This window comes from Acipenser ruthenus, chromosome 1 (genome assembly GCF_902713425.1).
Source record: "Acipenser ruthenus chromosome 1, fAciRut3.2 maternal haplotype, whole genome shotgun sequence".
NCBI classification, from domain to species: Eukaryota; Metazoa; Chordata; class Actinopteri; order Acipenseriformes; family Acipenseridae; genus Acipenser; species Acipenser ruthenus.
This window is the reverse complement of record NC_081189.1, coordinates 28,468,342-28,491,956: the sequence shown is the minus strand read 5'-3', so window position 1 is coordinate 28,491,956 and position 23,615 is coordinate 28,468,342. Positions and strand designations below refer to the sequence as shown.

The 23,615-nt window shown below is 36.6% G+C and overlaps 1 protein-coding gene across 3 annotated transcripts in view; it reads left to right on the top strand.

Moving 5' to 3' along the window:
• The window catches only part of LOC117973033 (aminopeptidase O-like), a 73,906-nt gene that overhangs the window by 23,359 nt on the left and 26,932 nt on the right, over positions 1-23,615 (top strand). Inside the window, exons 6-14 of one of the 3 annotated variants that reach the window (XM_059035078.1) lie at positions 323-512; positions 1,117-1,223; positions 2,854-2,904; positions 3,854-3,956; positions 4,399-4,506; positions 6,662-6,705; positions 9,929-9,989; positions 13,432-13,494; positions 14,004-14,090. In XM_059035078.1, the coding sequence (XP_058891061.1) occupies positions 323-512; positions 1,117-1,223; positions 2,854-2,904; positions 3,854-3,956; positions 4,399-4,506; positions 6,662-6,705; positions 9,929-9,989; positions 13,432-13,494; positions 14,004-14,090 (814 nt within the window). The remainder of the gene's footprint in view (positions 1-322; positions 513-1,116; positions 1,224-2,853; positions 2,905-3,853; positions 3,957-4,398; positions 4,507-6,661; positions 6,706-9,928; positions 9,990-13,431; positions 13,495-14,003; positions 14,091-23,615) is intronic. The other 2 variants (XM_034923962.2, XM_059035087.1) reach the window with 2 other exon arrangements.

Here is a 23,615-nt window from a genome sequence, read left to right as displayed (position 1 = left end):
AACGGTTTATTAACAGAGATGTGTGTGCTTTTGGTGATTTAAAACAGCACAGATTCAAGGAATATAGGTGAAGGTAATAGGTCAGTAAACCAATCCACAGTGCATCTCCCAGCACAATTCCCAAAGCCTTAGAAATGTGGGAAGCTTTATTACAATTTATTTTCTTAAGGAATTCTGTCTGTTACTTCCATATCCTACCTTGTCATCTTAATGACAGCCTGGGCAAAGGAATACTGATTGTCGTTTGATATACCTGCACTTACTGTGCCTGCTGTAACTAGAATGTGATGTCATATTCCTTTACTGCTTTGTCTTTGACCAGCCCACACATCATGTTCCTGTCTCAGAGTGTACTGGCTGGGAAGAAGCACCTCTGTGGGGTGCGATTGTGCCATGAAATCGCCCACGCCTGGTTTGGACTGGCCATAGGTGCCCAGGACTGGACAGAGGAGTGGATCAGTGAGGGCTTTGCTACGTTCTTTGAAGATGTGTTTTGGAGCAATGCACAAAAGGTAATATCAAGATTGATTTTTATGTTCAGAAAGAACAGTTTAATCTTTTAAAAAATGTATTTATTTTATTTAATAACTTTATTTAACCAGGCATTTAACCCCTTGAGACCAAAGCCTCATTTACAAGATTGCGTACTGGAAAGATGTACAGATACCTAAGAATAATAATAAATAACCAAGTTATTTATTATGGGATGCTTATTGTAAAGACTGTAAACACATTTATGTACTGTAATTGTCTACTGTATTTGACTATTTTGGTGAGCTTAATGTCACTATTACAGCACTACTAAATACAGCACTAAATACTTTACAGTTAAATTACGTTTCTGGTCCCCTAAATCAGTGGTGCACAAACTTGTGTATTTGCAAAAAAATACACAAAAATGTATATTAATGGCAAATGTACCTCTGTTTGACAATAGGAAAACACCCATTAGATCGCAATTGATTGCACATGCCCCTTTAGTCATAGTCGCACCCCTCTTACTGACTCTCTGCACCCCCCCTAAATTAACTAATTTGTTTTAATTACTGCCGAAAATGATTCAGTATTACAAACCTTTAGTAAATGAACAGTACATCTCACTGTTTCATCAAACAGCTTCCACAGAAGGAGGCAACGGAACAGTATGAACTGAAGGCCTTGCTCCGCTGGAGGCGTCTCAGGGAAGAACTTCAGAACTCAGAAGAAGAGCTGCAAGTGTTGAGGTAAACCTGCAATAGCCTTGGGTGGCTCAGTTTGTAGGAGCTGTGTGTGATTAATGAATGTGATTTCCACTACAAAATACAAACTAAAAGGAGAATGTCCTTTTCTCCCAAGTGGTGTACTGTTTTTTGCCATAGTGATAACATGTGACACCGACCGAATCAACGAAAGCTTATAAGGTAACATTTTTATCAATACCATGCAAGTAGGGATTTTTGGCTAAAGTGTCGACCCTGCTTTCTACACAACAATATCATAAAACTGTGTTCAAACATTTTAAAATGAATAGGTCAATCAATACAACATTTTTATTACCAGTACAGGTCTTTAAGCTACACTTGCTTATTTTGAAGATTAAAGAGCTTGAAGTATCTCAATCACTAATTTCTGAATACCGTAATCAACACACTATTACATAGGAAAAGCATCATATAAACACATGATATTCATTTGAACTAATTTTGCTGTGGTCATTCAATTGCTAATTTGAAAAGAGACTGTGGATATAATGGAGTTTACATTACTGTGAAATCCATCAGCTTTGTATGGACTTACTCCTCCTGGCTCTTTCTAGCAAATATTTTACACACAATGCTTTCCAGATGTAACCTATCGGTGTGGTATTGCTTTTATTTGAAGTCTTAAGGCAGTATTAAGACATGTTTATTGTATCTGTGTGTCACTGGATCTAGTACAGTATTTTTTATAGACCTCTGGATGTCAAAACTCAAATATAGGTGTGACAGAGATCGAATGATTCTTGGTGTTAGATCTCCCTCCTGACCTGTGATGGTGCTGTGTAAAGGGAACAGAGTACCCTTGACTAAATGCCACGACAATTTATTCCTTAGGGTAGGTGGAAGTCGGTCATTTAGAAAGGGGGCGGAGCTACAGTACCCAAACTCGGTGACCCAGACGGGAAACGGCATGGCATCCGCGGATTGGAGGAACGGATTAGCTTGTTAACCTAGGGGTAACCATGGGGGAGAGTATATAAGGGATCGTAGTGTAAGTGATCTGTTCCTTGGTAAATGGTTAGATACAACCTGCAAGGAGCCTCTGTTATTTGCTGAAAACCATGAGTTTTGTCTTGTGTTTGTTAGTGTTTGTTGTAACTTTCTGTCTTAAACTAGACTACCAGTAACATGATCCAGAGCTGTAGCGCAAGCCAGCATCAACCCAGACATCACTTTCAATCCTGCATTCATGGAGAATTGTATTAGACCACTAGAACTTATTCACAGTCACTAAAACTGTGTTTGTGTTCTGTGTTTAGTCTGAGTGTACGTAAAACTGGACTTTTTGGTTACGGGTCAAACCCGGGGATTATAAATACCGAGTGATACACAAATATTGCCTTTGGCACACGAGAAGTCTCCTCCAGATGGTGATACATTTCTCACCGTTTGTGTTACTGACATCATCTCGATATTTCCATTGTATAGCTATATTATTGTGTCATACCATTTTCCTATCATTTTTTGGTAAACATGTTGAATCTGGTGCACTTTACACCTAGTATCACTAAGTATTTACTATATTTGAATATTCAAATATTCTTCCCGCTAGGAGTTCTCATTAGAAGCATAAGGTGAATCACTTTAATTAGGCGTTTCTTTGTTGTCTTGTCAGAAGATGGACAGCCTTACACGTTTTTGATTCATCAGTGCCAGGGCTATACAAGTGAGGCCATAGCCCTGCATGCATGTGTCTTGGTGTGATAGATGCTGGTACAAAAGGGTTGAGCTTATCATTAGTTACCATATAGTGGAACTGTGACAGTATATAAATGAAGGTCTGTGACCGATTTCTGAAATAGAGGATATTTAAAGACTGGAATAATGTGCATTTGTGATAAAGGGCTTATCTGGAATGTAGAGGCTTGTTACTTTTCCAGGTTTCTCTGTAAGGTATTCTTCTGGCATTTAGTTAATTCTGTTACAAATGCTGAATTGAAAATAAATATATTGTGAAGGGAACAGGAAGCTTGTAGAAACACACTGTTTTTAAAATAAAAATCTAAAATGCATTAAACTGTTTAATATCTCTTGGTTACTTTTGCCAAGGTTGTGTAAAAATTCTTTCAGCGTTCAGCTATGGGATTGCTTAAGTGCTGTTTATGTCAAAACATTTAGATACCTCCATCTCCCCTTTTGGTATATCTGAACACGTTTGCATAACCACTTCCTGCTCTTGGCTATCCCTAAGCAACTGGGCGAATACACCAGTAAAAACCAGGTCCTGTTCTGATAATTAAAACATAACCTCATTATTAGCCACCCTAAAGCATTTGTACAGTATTGTATCCCTTTACAATGCCAAAGCTATTGATTATTTTATTGAGTGAATATACTCACTTTAATTAAAAAATATAAATCTCAACTTAAAATTCAACTTACATTTATGTTTTGTTCTGCCATGTTCAGTTGTTGCTTACTTATTTATTCACAAAATGTCTTTTTAGTTCCAAGACTTTATTAAGAGATTGTTTCCTCAGCCTGTTTCTAAAACAACCCCATAAGAGCTACTACCACATGGTCCCAATAAAGTGACATAAGAAAGAAATGAGTTTAGAAAGAAGAACTTTTCTTTAATGCTTCATGTAACAAATATGGATTATGTTTGGTTGTAGGCCTAACAGAGAGCAAACTGGTGAAGTCAGTCCCTCAGGAGCATCCCTTGTCAAACATGGCCTCAACCCCAGCAAAATCTTCATGCAGGTTCATTACTTAAAGGTGAGATCTGTAAACACTTCTGACGGAAGCAGTGCACAGATGTGGATGTTTAAAAACTTTGCTGGACTGTATTATGTGTTTGTGAATCATTTAAAATATTTACAATTCTGCATCCGTTCAGTTGTTATTTTTTTTGCTTTAGGGTGTGTATGTAGGCCTACAGTATTTATTGTTTAGAAGAGTGATATTACCACAAACCACAATAGATTATATATTTTATACAGATTTGTATTCTGTAACAAATCTTCTTTTGTTATAGCCACACCTCCAAAATCTAATATATGGGGTGGTGTTGACTATTTATCTGAAGACGTGGTTCATTTTTTTATTTAACCAAAATGTGTATAAACATGTAATTTGGAAGTTTGGTTAGCCTAGACATTAAGTCATCTTGTGTAAGTTTGATTTGATGCCTTTAGGAAATGACTATTTTCATTTGCAGGGCTATTTTCTTCTTCGTTTTCTATCCAGTAAAATAGGAGAAGAGCATTATCTAAAATTCTTCCGGCTGTTTGTGCAAAAAACTCACAGTCAACTCATTCTTTCTCAGGTATGGTGCTATAACTTCCCTCTCATGCGACTAAAAAGGTTCAGATTCTTTAACCTTTTTGCATTTTTTTTTTTTACTTTTAAGCTAACTGAGATTCGTAATTTCAGCAAAATAATTTATAATTTACACGTGTAATGATGAAGTAATAAGATTTGATGCTCATGAAACTCTTCTGAATTGTTGTTGGCTTGTTTAACAACAGTCTTTGTTTTATTCATAAAAAGAGAATTTTAAATAACTCATGGGTTTAAACTTTGTGGGGCCCAGTAGTATAAAAAACAAGCAATGACCCAAAATATTTTCAACAGAAAAAAAAGAGATATTGCTAGTGCTAACTAGAGGTACGAAATTGGATTTTAAAACCTTGTTTAGAACTCCTTTATGGTTTCAGCAAAAGAGAATACACACTTTAGTTCATTATATAGTTTTACAGATTGGTCCATTTTTTAAAAGCATACATACTGCATAATTGCCAAAGGGTATTTCTGTAAGAAGGAATGGCAGTAAACCTGTAGCCATAGCACCATGGATTCTTATAAGGTAATACTGGGCATAGCCAGCCTTTGGATGGGTGCTGCAGAAAGTGGCGATCTTGATTTAGTAGGGCGTATTCTACCTCGTGGGATACCCGCATGGTAGGCGTTGTTGAAGAAGATCTTAAACAGAGGTCCTGTCTACCCTTTCTTGACTCCAATGCCTTGCCTAAATTTCAGTACAAGATAAAATCCCCCCATCTACCAATGTAAAATAGAAGCTTTTTTTATTTTGATAGATCTGCTGAATATTATGGTGTATTAATGCCAATACAAATCTTATGGTGTATTTAGCCAACAGTCACTTATTACTGTTCATATGGGGTCTGTTCTTATATTTCATAAAGAAATTAAAAAAAATCTTATAAATGCTATTTATCTTTTTCCACAAAAAAAAGGCTTTAGATGTTTTAATTTAGTCTATTTACTCTGTATCATAAATTACAAACCCGTAGATGTTTTGTCTATTGTTAAACATAGTAATTGTTCCAACACAACTAGGTGCATCTTATTTAGTAAATGAATACCTTGTTAGTAAAAACCTTGTCTTTTGTTCCCGAGAGAGAACTGTAGAAACACCTTAATTACACAGATCCTGGATCAAACAGTTGAGACAGACCATCCCTTCAGACTCCCAGTGAAAATGATTCCTCTTCCTGTTGTGTGTCCTGTACTTACCATGTAAACCTTTGGTAATATTGAAGGAATCGTGTTTAATATAACCAGTTAACCATCCAAAAAGCAAGTTGTCACTGGTACTGAGGTATAAAACTGCAGAATGTACACAACACAAAACATGTATTTTATATAAGATCATCATCACTGTAATAACCTTTTTCAGTTAGGGGGTGAATTGATGGGAGTTGCGCAGCAGTGTGGAGTAGTGGTTAGGGCTCTGGACTCTTGACCGGAGGGTTGTGGGTTCAATCCCCAGTGGGGGACACTGCTGTTGTACCCTTGAGCAAGGTACTTTACCTAGATTGCTCCAGTAAAAACCCAACTGTATAAATGGGTAATTGTATGTAAAAATAATGTGATATCTGTATAATGTGAAATAAGGTATAATGTGATATGTTGTAACAATTGTAAGTCGCCCTGGATAAGGGCGTCTGCTAAGAAATAAAAAATAATAATAATAATAGTTGCATACATGTATATACAATATATAAAGTGTAGAAGTGCATCCATCTAGATTGCCTGAATGTTAACTCTTTTTTTTTCCCTTATCCCAAGTGTGGTCTGAACTATAATTTTTCACAAAATATGTTTTTACATAATGTTGGTGCATAACAGAGTCCTGTAATTGTCTTTGACAGTATTTGGCAACTGGGAGATTTATGCAAGGTATTACAGTATAAACATTTGCTGTGTACATTCTGTAAGTTTATATGGGTTTAGCACATAAACATCAGTACTTTTAAACTTGTAAAGAGCGATCTTGTGTAGAATAAAAGGGCCCTGTTGTATACATAAATGGGTAGTGCTATAATGGAAAAAGGAATACATTAATTACTTCCCTATGGCTGAATAACTGTAACTGGTAAAGTCCTGTCACTAGGGCAGTAAACATGTAATTTATTTATTGACAGGCTTTCAATAGCACTGCTTTGTTTCTCATCCAGGATTTTTTACAAATGCTGCTGGAGAAGTTCCCAGAAATAAAGAGGTAAGTAGGAATTAGTCTAGAAGCACATGTAATATGGCACAAAGCCCAGTGAAATACATTGGTCTAATACTACATTTATTTGTGAGTATTGTATAAATATTGAATTTCCTAGAATTACACTTGTCGGTTTTTATTATTCTTTCTAAACAGGACCTCACTCGTTGATAAAAGGGTTGAAAAAGCAAAAACCGTTGAGTTAATAATTGTGTAAAATATACATCCAGTAAGTTAGCCTATATAACTGGGACAGTGGTACTGAGTTACTTAGTTGGCTTGCAAAAGTATCTACTGTAGGCAAAAGTGTCAGCTGATGTCTTCATGAGTTCTCCATGCTTACATGCGTGCTGTAACAGGAGTAAACCTATTCCCAAACTGTTTATATTTATAGATCACAAACAGTGTATAAATGAATGGCAGATTTGGATGCAGTAATGGCCTAAAGTGGCATTCTAAAGTTTGAAACCCTTAAAAAAAAAAAAAAAAAGTGGTTCTAGGTTTTTTTCTTGTTTACAGACAGAAGGTAGTACTACTAGTTTAGTGTACATTATGACCACCACCAAAACTTAGGAGTTACTGTATAATTAGAACAGTTTCCTTTTATTTCAACAATGGTAGCATGCCTTGTTTCTTACAGGTTGTAATCTCTGCACTGATTGCAAAGGCTGTTGGTTTATTAACCTTAAATATAGATGCCAACTATTTTGTGTGTTTCATTTCATTTAGACCTGCTCTTTTATTTCTTAGTTCTGTGATTCTAGATAAGTTGTTGCAGTGGTTATATAGCCATATATAGTACAAAACAGAAAGTCAAAACTAATTGTTAAGCCAGAGATTGAAACAGTGCTGGGGCCACGTGCAGCTTTCTTTTGAGACTTCATTTGTTGTTATAAATAGCAATGGCTATCCCAAAAGTCTTGAGCCCTAAAACATCAAGCTCCCTTACAACTTCAGCAGCAACCTGGAAGCAAAGAGATGTAGTTTTCTTTTTTTGTAAGAATTTGGAGAAATGCCTGTCTGTCTATCTGTCTGTCTGTCTATAATATCTCTTATAAAGTTCACCACAGTAAATTTGCACTGTAATTATGCAGTTTTTACATGGTTATGCCTTGTATTTAACATAATTTACCATGGTTTACCATGTTTCTTATTATGCTTTACTATACCTTTTTGTGCTTTATGATGTTGTGGTCAGGTGCAAGTGGTATGGGAACAAAGTGAAGGTCCAGACAGCAATTTCTCCCCAAAACAATCTGTGTTTTATTAAATAAAACAAAAGAAGCCACCCCTCTACTAGCAGTGGTATTGGGGGGGGGGGGGGTTGTACCACCAAACTCCTCCCTGCAATCAGCCCGTTGCCATGGTTTATCCAATCGCTGCCTGACCCGTATCTGATCGCAGTGGAGTTGTTTAGAATACTTGCAGTTACGCACTTTCCCAAAGATGTCCGACTTCCTGTTTCTGCCCGCCGTCAAGTTGACCCGTCTATGGGGAAGTGCACTGCCAACCTCACCCGGTGCCCTTTCCGATCGGGAGGGAGATTTGCAGCATCGATTCTTTTTCTCTATCACAGATGCCTACCTATGGTTTACCATGCTTTAATTATAGATGATTGCACTTTGCTACTAATGCTTTTACCAAGATGTTGTGTTCACTCCCCCTCAGACTTTTTTTTTTTTTTGCTAGCCATAGCAATTATGAAGGTAGAGTGTTGTTTTTTTTGTTTTGTTTTTTTTGCGACCACTTGGCATTGTGGTTGCAAAACTGACATCAACAATGACTGATGTTGATGTCAGGACCTCTCAGTTTGTTAATTAATTCAGGTCATGTGGTCAGGTTCTGACCAATCCTAGATTTCAAATGGTGCTTTAATATTTTGTATTTGCCTATGAAAAGGACTTAAATTAACATCCTATTAGTGGACCAGGTCCTGTCAGAGAGCTGCTCGGTTTTCTTCAGCTAGCGGCAGTTTTTTTGTTTTGTTTTTCTGTAGCATACAAGAAGTTTGCTTCATTCTCATCCCAATGTAGATATATTTATCTATGGATACTATTATTTTATGTATTTAATACCTTAACAAATAAAATACATGTTAAACAGCTAACTATTTGGACTTCCAGTTGAAATCAATGAAGGATTATTTTATTATTTTGAAGCGTTATTAAAGAATGTAGTTACGATAGTTGGTTAACACATCAGAATTGCATTTATAAATTATGTCATGCCATGGGTACAGTGCCAGGGAGTGTAGCTTGCTTTGGTTAAAACTGTCTTCTAGCCAAGAAATCTAGTTATGTCTGCAGGATGTTGTGCCCTTTTAACAGAGTTGTTTATTATGAGCTACATCGGAGCAGATAAATACAACTGATTGAGTAATAAGAGCAAATCAATGCAGGGCATTATCACCATTATCTACAGACTAAACATTGTTAGGTTCTGGACCTCAGTCTGCTGGCAAGTGGGTTCACTTACAGCATTCAGGGTTCCAATATTCTCCAGGTCTGATTTACTCACCAACTCCCTGGGAGCCAGAGGAAAGAAAAGTGGGGGGTTATTGCTGTCATCAGAGGTCGAAACTGAAGAAGAATCTGCTGTGTTTTGAGATTTCTTTAAGTACATTTTAATCCCTATGGGACAGAGTGAAGTGTTCTCTATCACATTACAATCGGTCACCCTGTCACGCCCTAGGAGAAAATAATTACATTCTCTGATTTAGACATAGTAACATAGTAACCACTGTAGTAACCTACAGTGAAGCCTCAATTATTGAAACTAGCTTGGACCAAGGAGTGTTTGTAAAATGTATTGTTTGGGATTCTATTTCCTTGGTGAAATGAAAATATGGTTCCTTGCTGTTGTTTTAGTGGAAATACTAGATACAATTTGTATACAGTAATGCACCTTTCTGTTTATTGCAAGTGGTTTACACATTTACTGTACAATTAAAATTGAGGGTACCCTTAATCCTATTATTACTGATGAACAGGGTAGAAGCCTGGTACTGTAGTAGGCTGAACGGTCATGTTTTCAACCAGAACAATGCAGACGACTCCCCTCTTTGAAAATGTGCTGTACTAACTGACCATGACGACCCTACATAGTGTCATAGCAGGTTGTTTCAACTAACCCTGGAAAATCAAAGTGCAATTACCATACAGTAGCTTAACACTGTTTAATAATCTTTTGTTTTTCAAATAGTCTTTGTATTTTCTCCTCTGTGTTCTAGACAAGGCCTTACGCTTGACATGATTTATGAAGACTGGCTGGACAGTCCTGGGATACCAAAGGTAAACCTGTGTGTTTCTCTTTGAGGTACAATTTGTATGAAACATTTATATTAATATAAACTGGACAAAATGGACATTCAGTATCAACATTAAAGTAATCATTTGTGATCCATCTTGTATAACATCACTTAGTAAAGTCATGCTTTTTATAATTGCTAACTAGTTGTATGCAGTGTTTTGAGATGAACCAACAACAAAGCTAAATGCTTTGCAAAAAAAAATGATATCGTTCTGTATATAAGATGAGTAGATCTGTCACTTCAAAATATATAAATCTGCAGAATGGATTTGCTATCCCTCTATAATCTATGATTAGTGTTTCTTGGCAAATCCCCTGACCTCCTGTGCCACAGTCACAATCTCTAAAACCAAGCAGCACCCCACATTAGAAAAGAACCCCCTTTACTCAGGAAATCAAAGACACTGACCTTGTATGCCCAGGTTCTTATAGTTTTTACCAAATTAAAAAATGCTTTCCGGTTTCTTGCTTTTCCATCACACTGATGGGCACAAAAGCTGTGTTATGTCAAGAATGGCTATGGCTCTACTTGTTATAAAGGAGTTATGTGTGGTATCCAGCGAACAATTAGTTTACTGCCTGAGTGAGCCGTGCTGGATCAAGTTCACATTCCCCAGTACCCACTTCCCCACCTACATGAACAGGGGAGTGCAAATAAACAAAAGTCAGGCAGGACAGGTCTATTTTCACATCAACCCCTGCTCCTCTGCTTTATCTAACATGGATATTCAAGTGCAAAGAAATAGAAGACATTGATTCACTTCATTGTTTGTGAAACTGTCTGAAAAAGAAAACTGCAGATTGTTTAAGTGTTTTTCCTCAGCCAGCTATTTGTTCCAACTCTGCGTGGGAACACATGCTGTCGTACGCCCCCTTTCGTTTTTTTTTTTTTTTCATGTCTGATTTAAGACCAGGTAGTTATTCTTCAGCACGTATTGACTGGGTGTCTAAGAGGTATTGATTGGAAAAAGAAATCACTTGAGGCTGTTGGGTTTCTTGTGATGGCAGTCTGGTGAGCATTTTCTTTTTTCTTTTTTTTTTTTTTTTACCATTCCCCCCCATTTAGAATCTGCAATGGCTGGGCATGTTTTAGATTTCTCTAATTTGGAAAGATCAGTTAAGGTTCTTCAAGGCAGTATAGACAAGTGAAAAGAGTAAAATCATTGTGACCACCAGACGTAGATTTTTCTGAGAACAAAAATACAGGTCCAGAGGCTACTACCTCCAGTTTTTATTCTCTCTAATGGAAATTCCAGCACACATAGTGTTTGATCTTATTTTGATCTGGTCACCTCGCTACAAAAAGGATATTGCTGCTCTAGAACGAGTGCAAAGAAGAGCGACCAGAATTATTCCTGGTTTAAAAGGCATGTTGTATGCAGACAGGATAAAATAATTGAATCTATTCAGTCTTGCACAAAGAAGACTACGTGGTGTTCTGATTCAAGCATTCAGAATTCTAAAAGGTATTGACAATGTCGACCCAGAGGACTTTTTCGACCTGAAAAAAGAAACAAGGACCAGGGTTCACAAATGGAGATTAGATAAAGGGCCATTCAGAACAGAAAGTAGGTGGCACTTTTTTTAACACAGAGAATTGTGGGAGTCTGGAACCAACTCCCCAGTAAAGCTGTTGAAGCTGACACCCTGGGATCCTTCAATAAGCTGCTGATGAGATTCTGGGATCAGTAAGCTACCAACAACCAAACGAGCAAGATTGACCGAATGGCCTCCTCTCGTTTGTAACCCTTTTTTTTATGTTCTTATGCTTTTAAAACACTGTAACCAAACTGCAACTAGTTATTAAAAAATAGATTATTCCATTACATCCTCTATTTCTCTTATGTACCATTGTTTGTTGATGGATATTACTGCATTGATTCTCCTGTAAAAGTTCCAGTTAAAATTGATGCAATAAGTTGTTTATGCTGCAGTTATATCAATGCAAACATGGTCACTCTGTTACAACCCTTACATTAACTATTTTTTAAATTTTAAAATAGCATAATTGGTAAGACACTTCAGTGCTCAGTTGATTGTGGAATGTTCTTTTCTAATTTCTTTCACTTTCTAAAGTGTGGCTATGTTTTTTATACAGTGCCTTTAATCACACGCCAAAGCTTATCTTGACCCATATGGAAAAAATATATACAAATCATACAAGCTTCTTGATTAACTGATTCTCTGTAAGTCTTATCACAAAATATATCTAAAGATTGGTGAAAATTGTGGCTATTGTTTTTTTGAAACATACATTTGTATAAATGTGTATTTGTGTGTGCATGTGTTTGAATAGTCAGGTAACCTAAAGTGGCCATCATTGTATCGTGAAGCTTTTTTTCATGTTTTTATACACAACTTTATTGGTCAAATTACAAAAAAGTTGTAGCGTGGACGTTATGCAAATTAGTTGCATAACTCATAGGATCATGGGTAACCTGTAACGGAGGAAAAAGAGGCAATTGAACGTTTGGGGGAGGGATGTTAAAAATGTGGGGAAGAGACCAGGGGGTGTATGCTTGTGTAAATAGGGGATGGGACTGGGTGGCGGTGGTTTGGGGTGAGGGCCGGTGGTCACTGTGAGAGAGGGCTGCTTCTCTGTTGTGACCCTCCCTGTTTTACAGTGTTCAAGCAGACACCCTTTGGGTCTTCTCTTTTTATGCTGCCAAGCACATCAGTGTGATCGCTTCTGGGGAATCCTTGTAAGGGCTATCCATAAACCCCTGTCTCGTCACAATACTTATATGGTGGTTCACATGGCTTTGCTTGTATGAGGCACGTATGCAAACAGTACTGCCTTGTATAACTGAAATTATAAGAAACTGGCTAAACTGGTTTATACAAGTTTGCTTATATGAAACATATATGTAAAGTATGTGTTTTTTAATAATTGAATTATGTATACATATATTTTTCCATATGGGGAGTGAGGCCAAAAAATCCTGCTAATGGTCTGTCTTAGCAGACCGTGCTTTCCCTTATACTGTAGAGTACAGCCCAAACTCCGCCCCTGCATGACTGAGGAGTGGAATTGCAAACAGCAGTGTTTGATTACAATGAGGTCTGTGCTTTCAGACTTCTGGAGGATTGAGTCAGTGAAAGGATTCAACAACTGGATCACTTGTACATGGTAACAGGAAAGGGAAGAAAACTTAAGGAACTGAACTGTTTTCTTCAAAATCAGCATCAAATTAAGGGAAGATTAACTTAAAGGTATAATGTATGTTAATCATGTGGATTTTAAAGAGATGATGTAAAAGCTCTTTTCTCTGCTGTTTGATCCTGAGAACAACCTAATAAGGGCTTTTTCCATTCATTAGATGTGCTGTGTGCCGAGGTACTGTACACGCTCCATGAAACAACAGCAAGCCTTGCTTTCTGAGCTGTAAAACTTTTTTTTTTTTTTGTATTTATTTTATTCAGCCCTTGTTGGAGGAGAGCGACGCTTGGCTTGAAAATCAGTTGGTTCAAGAAGTAAAACGAGAGGTGAGATGGATTTTGGTTTCTGTTGTATTTACTATTGTATTAATTTAAAGACTAAACTGTTGGTGTGTGATGCTTAATGATGCATTCTTTGGTACATGGTAGTAGACAGTGAATTTGTGTGTTCACTTAATAAGAAAAGTGCTTTAGTTTTCTTACAGTTTTAAAGGTTTGTTGGATTTGAAATATTAACAGCCTGGGGTTGATTCTATAGTTTCTAATGGCCAAGAGGTCAGAAATGAATTGCTTTTATCGTTGCATCTTTAACTGCCAAGGAGACGGATACCCCTAGCAGCTTAAAATATTATGTGATCATGCACAGAGGTGACTAAGTGGGATCACTAAGAGAGTCTTTTTTCTTTGCCCTCGGGAAGGTATTTCTTTCCAGTGAAGCAATGGAAAGTGTGTCTAAAGTATGTTTATAGTTTCTTACTCATGCTCTCTGGATTTCTTACTCAAGCTCTCCTGTTCTCGATTTTCTAACTTTGAACCTCTTCTCAACTAAACTGCAGGTTGCAAAATGGATTCAGTTCAATCAGAGGAACCGAAAGGGCACCAAACGAAAAAGGAGAGCGGAGGAGCAGGTGATCTTCAAAGAGGTAGGTACATGTTTGGAAGCTTTAAATAGTTTTGCTGCTGCCATTCTTAGTTGTTGTCTTGAATACACTTCAGTCTATAAACAAAACTACTACCAAATAGTCAGTAGGAAATGGATTTTTATATCCCTAATATAATGACCCATTTTTTTGTTTTGTTTTGTTTTGTTATGTGTTGTTTGACCACTGGAGACCCCAAGTTGACATTGTATGTTTTTTATGACATGAAAAATGAGTTAGGAACATCTGCTGTCACTATAGGGGAACATATCTTAAGTATGAACTGGAACTCAAACCTGTTAATGAATTAAATCAATGTGATATGCACAAACGTGATCGGAATTCTTGAACAGCACGTAAGTAAGGTCTAGTAAAGTTTTATACATATACAATGCTTAATCCATCAAAATATACAAAAAGAGTGTATATATAAATGAGTGGGTATTATGGTATTTGTGAATAGGGATCATTATTCATTTGTGAGTATAGCAGTCGGTTTTGTTTATTTAAAAAAAGTCTAAGGATTGTTTAAGGAATGCAAAAGCATCAAACAGATGTTGAACAGCCAAAAGTAGGCGATTTTTATTACCAACAAAAAATCCCTTTGCACTACTGTTATTTTGAATAAAAATGAGATAAATTTGTTATGTACGTTATTATTTGCACAGTTTATTGGCAGCATATATTAGTTAGTTTCATGTAAATCAGTTTTAGTGAGTAGTATTATAAAAAGTAGATTTTTTTAACAGATTGAGGAAGAGGTTCGTGTAATTTGATTTGAAATAAATAGTCAGAACACTTATTCCTAGTTCCCTGTGCAATGCAGCTGCTATAAAGGAAAGGAAACATATATTACAATAGCTCTATGCCCCTCCACGTAATCTATCTACAACTTTTTAATCTTTCCTTGTCCAATTACATAACAAACAACTGTGTTGTTGGCACACCAGTTATCAGTTAGAATGTGTAAGGAAAAATGTCAAATAAAGGGTCAAACCTTAGCAGAATCAGATGCAATGTTAGTGTGTTTATACAGGTTATGATTTAATAAAACTTGTTTTGTAGCTGCAAGGTTCTGACTCTTTGCAATATGCTGCAAGGGCCCTTATTTGATATCCGAATATATTTTAGCATTAGGTGCACTGTAAGTTCTTGATTCTTTGTAATCCCGTTTTCTGTGCATCAAACGGTAGCCTCCCACAACGCGTTCCCATAAATGAGGCTGTGATTTCTAAATTAGGAGACGCTGTGTGTTGAAATAGTTTGAAGTTTACAGATAATGACATCACAGATACTTATTGAGGTTGACTGCCAACAGGCATCTCCTCCTGTGCAGCTGAAGGATTAAGGCCCCTTAAATGTAAAACACAAGGTTTATGCAGGAAAGAAGGGATTTTTATTGCCAAACTTTTAGGTGATATTAGTCACGCTCTCCTGGTTCATTTTGTCATACTTTTCATCAAAAGGTATTTTAATGAGACTATGATCTGCATGCTAATACACATGTGAAGGCCCATAATATTGCATTACAGCAGCTGGTATTTAATGTAATAGAACTAACATTTCCCAGAACCTACTAGAGAAGGTTAAGTATCATACTTACTTAAACAAACAAACAAACAAAAAAATGTAACCACAGTGGTCTCATTTCTGTTGTTGTACATACAGTGATATCACATTAGTGTACACTGGTGATCCGTTACAGTACATTGGTACCATAATACAGTACAATATTTGTGTGCTGACTTCCAGGGCCTCTGTGCTATTTTTGTTCCAAGGGCCATTGTGCTATTGCTTATAATGCTGTGGTCTGCTTACAGAACTGCAAGTGTTTTCAGGGTAATACTGTGATTTTTTTTTTTTTTTTCTGTAAATTTAAAACAATCCCCAATTAACCTTAATGCTGCTATCCAATACCAGAGCTTGTTCTAGCAACTAGTCACTCTTACTTAATTTGCAAAAACAAAGGCAAAACAATTCCACCACCGTATATACAGTGCATCTTGATAATTGTGGTAAGTGATAATTCGGTGAAAATGGAAAAAGACTCATATGTAGATTTGTGTATGTTATTGTAATTGTATCAGTATAATTAAATTACAAAAGTTGCAATTACACAGAATGCCTTGTGTAAACGTAATGCCACTTTAGCACACTTCCCTTATACATTGTTTTTTTTGTTTTATAAAATGAAGATAAACTGTAAAAGGAAATCTTTTTTCTTGTGTTTGCTTGAAATGGCTGCACTACAGAAAATACCAAGTGCAGCTGGATAAAAACAGGAAGCCCTCCTGAATATTAATCAAAGCCCTGCCACATTATCTGCAATTTTTAGGGTCATCTAGAGGACTGAGTTATTACTGTTATCTTTCAGATTATTTCTCCTAGCCTGGAGTTGGGAGTTGGCATTTTTTTTTCCAGCTAATTTGTAGACATTAAATCACGGCCAGTGCTGGAGAGAAAGTGCCCCTGCACATTGTTTAGAGGAAGAATGCAGCTGTTCAGTAAAAATGGAGCACATCTACACAATGAAATCAGTGATCATCTCATGCATATCTAAAGCCATATGGAAAATCAATTGTTGTGCCTCATCAAAGAAAAAAACAAAGAGGTAGTCACCCAGTGTGTGTGTGTGTGAGAATGTGATGCTGTCATTGTTTCAATTTGCGTTTTTTAAACACAGTCAGGGTACATTTATAAAATGATGTATTTTTAATTAATATCATACATCTTGTTCTGTGTATTTTTTTCTGACAGAGAATAAAGAGGCCATTTAGTCATGGTGTCTTGTTACATTTTAATAAGTCATCTCCACTTCAAGCAAACCAGAAAGGAACGCTTACTTTGAAATAAGAAAAGTTACCATCAGTAAAGCCCTAGGACTGCTTTAAAAAAAATTGTGTTTTGAAATGAAAAGCATTTAGGTTTATTATAAAGTAAGCAGGATACTATAGCTTAACATGGCAGCAATGTATTGATCACATGTATGTACAACTTAGGATACAATAAGGGCCACTTAGGAGGTCAAAATCCAGAGGTAGCATACAGTATTTGTCCAGAGGAGCTGCCAGCAACACATCACATGATCAGGATGGTATAAAAGAAGCTCTTAATCCATCTGCTGGCATTCACTAGGCTGAGCCTTTAACAGCTTGTCACCCCAGTGTAAATGAAAGGAATGCTGCAAGGTGTGGTCCCTGCACAAAGTACATTTTCATCCGGATGTTTTAAACAAAAATGGGACAATGCAGTTCAAGGTCCGAATGCTGCAGTATTTCTTCAGTTTTCATAGAAGTGTTCCACTAGGGCAATGTTATTTTATACGCAGGGTTTCATTTTCAGATTGTTTCCCAAAAGGTATTAAATGTGCCTCTGTAACCCTGAGCCACATATAAACTGCTTGGTTTATATTTACAACAAAATATAAAGTACTGAAATAATACTTGCCCTGTTTTGGTTTGGTGTTCATGAAACATATCTTCACTGTTGATAAACAAGTCTGCTTTATATTCCTGAAACGACAGTATTTAAACTTTACTGCCATTAGGGGTGTGCAGAAAATACTTTCTTCAAGAATTATTGTCACAACATTTGCCCTCCGGATGGCCCTACATGCATTGAGTAAGCAGTAAAGCTAAACAAAAAATAAATAAAAGTCATATATTCAGATTTTATTTTGGGCACATCCCTAACTGTCAATACTCTATGGATATTTCCAATGCTACGTTATTTATAAATGTCAATATCAAATAAAGTGTTGCTACAGATTTTGTTTGTTTGTTTAGTTCATTTTGCCCCGATTGCCATTTACACTGTCACTGTAGTGTTATGCAGCTTTTTCTGTCACTTACACGCTGCAGGATTTTTTATGTGTCAGGTAAATAGACATAAAATGGTACCTTGCCTCAACTGAATCAATTGTGTATGTTGTGTTTTTTGTTAGTAGACACTGTGGGTAGACAGAGTGCCATACTTTTATTTATTTTTTGTTAATTTAAGTCATCTTGTTTACTGTTTGGCAGCACAAAAATGTCAGGTATTTATTTTGGTCTATTACTGTACATTTTAATCAGCCATTCTACCTTGACACAAACCAGAAAAGAATGTTTAAAGACACACTATTGCCCCTTGCGCCACTCAAATCTTTATGCAGAATGTAGAATGGAAAATAGATATACTGTACTTTGTATTTCCCCCTTACAGCAAATTAATTATACTGCAGTATTTTGGGTTCAGTATATCTGCTTTGGTACTGCAAACTGCACACAGTACATGTGCAAACTGTTCACAGTACATGTGCATTGTTCTACATTAAAAAAAAAATGTTTTGGTAGTACTACAATATATAATTTTTTTATTTTTAATTTAGAATCGCCAGTTATTTTTCTTATCTTCTCCCCAGTTTTGAAATGTCCAATTACTTTTTTTTATTTCAATCCGGCATATTGCTGCCACCCCCGCGCTGACTCGGGAGAGACGAAGACGAACACATGCGTCCTCCGAAATTTGTGCCTTCAGCCATCCGCTTCTTTTCTCTTGGCCACCGGAGGGCCACGCAGCTCTGGGCAGCTTACAGGCAGGCTCACAGGCGCCCGGCCAGTCTACAGGGGTCGCAGGTGCACGGTGAGCTGAGGACACCCTGGCCGACCTAGGCCCTCCCCACCCGGACAGCGCTCGGCTAATTGTGCTCCGTCCCTGAGAACTTCCTTCCACGGTCAGCAGTGGAATAGTCTGGACTCAAACTGGCGACCTCCAGGCTATAGGGCGCATCCTGCACTCCACGCAGTGTGCTTTTGCCGGATGCGCCACTCAGGAGCCCCTAGTATAGTATATTCTTGTAATTATATTTTTCTATATGTTTTTAACCCTGACAACCTGATATTGAAGTACTCCCCACCAGAGATATTCTGATTAATGCTGGTCATTCATCTATGTAAAATTTCAGTTATAACATATTTTGTATTTTATACTGTAGATGGGGACAGGAATTAATGTATTTGTGAACCCCATAGGACCCTAAAATAGTGTTGTGATTCAGATAACTGGACTGGTAAATCCACTGTGTTTCCTGTTACTGTACAATATATAATTCTTTTTTGTAACTGGTAGTTCAAGCAATATAAAGAACCAAGCGGATTGTGACAAAACTATATAAATCAAAGCAGATTGTTGGATGGTCTGTCTTTACAGCCAAGACTTTACTGTAGGTAGGATTTGACATTTACAATTGTTTTTTTAGGTCCTGGCTCAAAATAGTGGTCACAATTGCTGAGAAAAAATGCTGTTATGTCTACAAAATATCAAGACTTTCTTGCCAAGAATGTGTTTTTTCTGAATTCCCAGTTCAGTATACAGTATGAAAAGAGTACAATGGATTGCTCTATACTTTGCAGTTAAATATTCCCTGTTTTACATGATATGAAATCCTAAAACAACTAGTGGTTGGAATTTCGAGTAATTTAGTGCTCGAGTACTCGAGCGTTAAAAATTTTGAGTACTGTACTCGAACCTCATGCCAGACAATATTATTCTACATATGTGCCACAAAAATTACCACTAACACTAGAAGCGCCGCGTTTATACTCATACCTAAAACCACCACCGGCAGTCATTATCACGGTACATTTTAAACATCATCAATATTAAAATGAAAGACAAACTATCGGATACAGCCCAAAAGTTTTATTAAAGCACATCATTTCAAATATCTGCACAGCCGAAACGCTGTATTTAAATTAACAATTAAACATAAAAGAGTTTATTTTTTAACTTACCATATTTAAAGCACTACTTCAAAGAATGAAAAAACTTTAATAAAATAAACATTTTAAAAGAAACTAGTGTGTATAGGTATCTGCACATACAACACTGTAAAAACAAAAGTAGTTTTTAATTTAAAACGAAAGTAACATGTGTTAGCTCTTGCGTGTGTCCATTCGGTGCAGCACAGAATCCAGGTTGAGATGCTGCAGCCTGCAGCTTTGCAGTTTTCTGATCGAAATGTTTCTGGGGAAGCGCTGTGGCTAGCTTCAAGATGAAATCTCTCCTACTGATATTTTCCCCAGTGCATTCCTTGTACAAAACGAAGGAATTGATGGCTGCCAGGTCCAGTAGAGATAACAACAGGATATATATATATATATATATATATATATATATATATATATATATATATGTAGTAGGTTATATTCAAAATAAAAACGTGTATTATTACAGTCAGCCAAAATTACGGCTTTGTTGCTAGGTGGGCGCACTTATAACTTCCTTATTTTCGTGATCCTGCCTTTCAAACGCCGTCGGGGTATTTATTTAGGAAAAGTCATAAATTGACAACCACATAACTTTCAGACACGCAGAGTAATTTAAATTTGAAAACCTCAACCCATCAAAATGACTTCCGTGGCTAGTGATAAGGTGGTATACGTGAATAAAATATTGTAACGACCCCTGGTCTTGAGGTTCAAAGCAGGAGACAGAGACTGGATCCAGTCGCTAACAAGTCAGGACCACACCACAAAAACAATAAATCCTTCCTTCTGTCTCTGTCCTAAAAACTCTTTCGGTTGCTCTATATCACACACACACACACACACACACACACACACACACACACACACACACACGAATCTAGTGGTATGGTCCCACCCCGGAACAATACAGATAATGTGAATGCACAGGACCACATGAAACTAAAGTCTGCCAACCTGAACTGACCGGGTCGCTACAATATATTGAACTTACATCCATGAAGAGATATTATTTAAATTTTTTCGATTACTCGAGTAATAAATTACTGCTTGAGTAATTATAATTATTTCACGTACTCGAGTACTCTAACCCACCCCTAAAAACAACCTGATACTTGGTACAAAGTCAGAAAGAACCAAGGTCCAGAAACCTATTGAAAAGCTATAGTACTAATAAATGTTGAATTCATATCTAAAGTTGGATTTAAAAGCCAGTCCCTAGCCAATATTGGATCCATGCCGTGAACAAATTTGTGGCAGATGTCAAAAACATGAAAACTAAATCAAGCTTTATAAGGTACTTGTTACCATGATTGAATGTAATAACAATAACAAGAGAAGGTATTGTTACAACTGGGAAGTTAGATGAAAACACAAATGTGTCAATATTAATAACCAATCGTTTAAATCCGCTTTGATATAGAGAAGCCATAGTATCAAAACGTCAAAGCATCAGTCACATAGCTTTGGTTGCATGATGTTAGGGCCTTCAATGAACAAGTATAGTGAAAGCAAGGTAAAGTATACAGAGGTGTGGATAGTAAAGCACATACAAAGGTATGATGAAGCCTAGAAACCATGGTAAACTATGTGAAATATATAATACAAAGATGGGAAAACTGCACGTCTCCTACATTTGATCATGTAATGCTGTTAGCTGACAGGTGGAATATTGAAGTTTTGTTGTACCCACTCTAGAATCAGAGAACATTATATATATATATATATATATATATATATATATATATATATATATATATATATATATATATATATATATATATATAATTTACTTTAATAAGCAGCAGTATGTAAACATATTGTAATAATGATTATTAAGGTCTAGGGAAGATTTTTCCTTTGTTGCTTAGTTGTAGTTTTTGTCAACAAACATACATTTCCATGTGGTCATAATCTTACACTGAAACACAGAAGCATCTGGAAACATTCGGACACTTAAGACATTGCAGTAAGATTATATTCAGTACGATTGGTTAAAATATCAAATGATGACAAGGTGTATTATGTACTGTTAAAAATGATTAATCCATTTTCTGATCCAAAGAAAGTGCAGTCTCAAAAGCATTCAGCTATTAATTCACTCAGGCCTGGCTTCTTTTTAGTTTCAGTATTCCACAAGCCCTGTTAGCCGACAGATTGTGGCATTCGATCAAGGTTACCCAAAAATGATTATTTAGACATTTCTTACAGATAATGAAGGCGTGAAAGTCAAGGTTTTAAAGTTGAACTTCCTTATAAATAAACCACTTTGTACTTTCAAATACCTACTTACTTTCAGATCATTTTCTCAACCTTTTTGCTAGGAGGTCATGCATTGCACTGTAGATTTTTGGTAGCACTTTATAATAATGTAATGTATTAAATAATAAACAATGGCCTCAAATTCAGATGGATTTCTGTAGAATTGCATATTTCATGGATGCAGTATATGAATAGCACATGTTTTGCAGTTACATTATAATTAATTATCACATTTTCAAGCTGTAGATCATAAAAACCAGATTACTGGCAAGTGGCCAAGCAAGCCACTACCACATTTATTAGGTTATGCAATGCCCAAGACCTTGGAGACAGAGGTTTGTCTGGCTAGCACAGAACCGAGCGCTCAGTTTCTTAATTGAACCAATTATTGGCCTAACTGGTCAAGATTAACATGTGTTCCAGATCTTTAGCCATTGATGACATAAAGACACCAATAAAACCGGCAGGATTGGGGCTCTAAGGGACCAGCATTGGAGACCCCTGTTTTAAACCATGCATAATTTAATAAGGAATATAACAACATTTTAAGAATGTCAAATCAATTGTACTTTAAAAGTACTATCTCAAATCTGTTACATTTTCCACAAAATATTGTTACAGTCCGGCACAGATGACATGAACGCTTTCCCTCAGGGTTCTGCCGTTCAGTCATGGGTCCCTCTCAAACAAAGACAGTTTTGTATTCAAACCCAGCCAGGACTAAGTGAATTGCAAGCTAATTTCACTACTTCTGAACTTCTGCGTCATCGTTCTCTTTTTAAAGTTAACACCACTTGACCGGCTGAAGACATCTGCTCAGGTCCAGAGTATTCTTTTGGTATTGAGTGTTGTCATTGTGTTGCATTACCCCATGTGTAGTGTTAAAACTGGAAACGTATTGATGTTCATAATTTTGTTTGAACACAGCTGTAATGCCACAAAGAGAAAATGTGATATAACATTTATTTATTTATTTATTTATTGCATTTAGTCCACACATTTATCAGGGTCTTTACATCAAAAAATGACATTGTTGTTGAAGTAAAACAAAACTGTTAGGATTACAAAACAAAGCTGCAGTATGTTCTGTAAGAGAAGTTAGGCCTGCGGTGCTTTAAGTAAAAAGCGTACAGGTGTAGCCGTCTTTACAGACAGGATGCACCCTTTATGTCCCTCAATCCACATGTTTGTTTATTTTGAATAGCATCTGTTAAACAGCATGACAGCGTTTCCAGAGAAAGCCTTGATTTTACATAACATTTCTTAAATGAATGGACTATTGACAGTGAAGCAATAAATTAACTTGTGATTTGGTGATTTGGTTAAACAGCTCTGGTGTTGATAGATGAAGTACAACTCACAACCCCCCACCCCCCCCAGGTTTAATCAGAATCCCCTGCAATCAAACATACGTCATTGTGACATTTTAAACAGAACTGCAGGTTCACTGCTTTCATTCAGAATGGTTTGCTTTTTCAGCTGTCCTCAGATAATAATGTCAGTCAGGCTAGATATACTA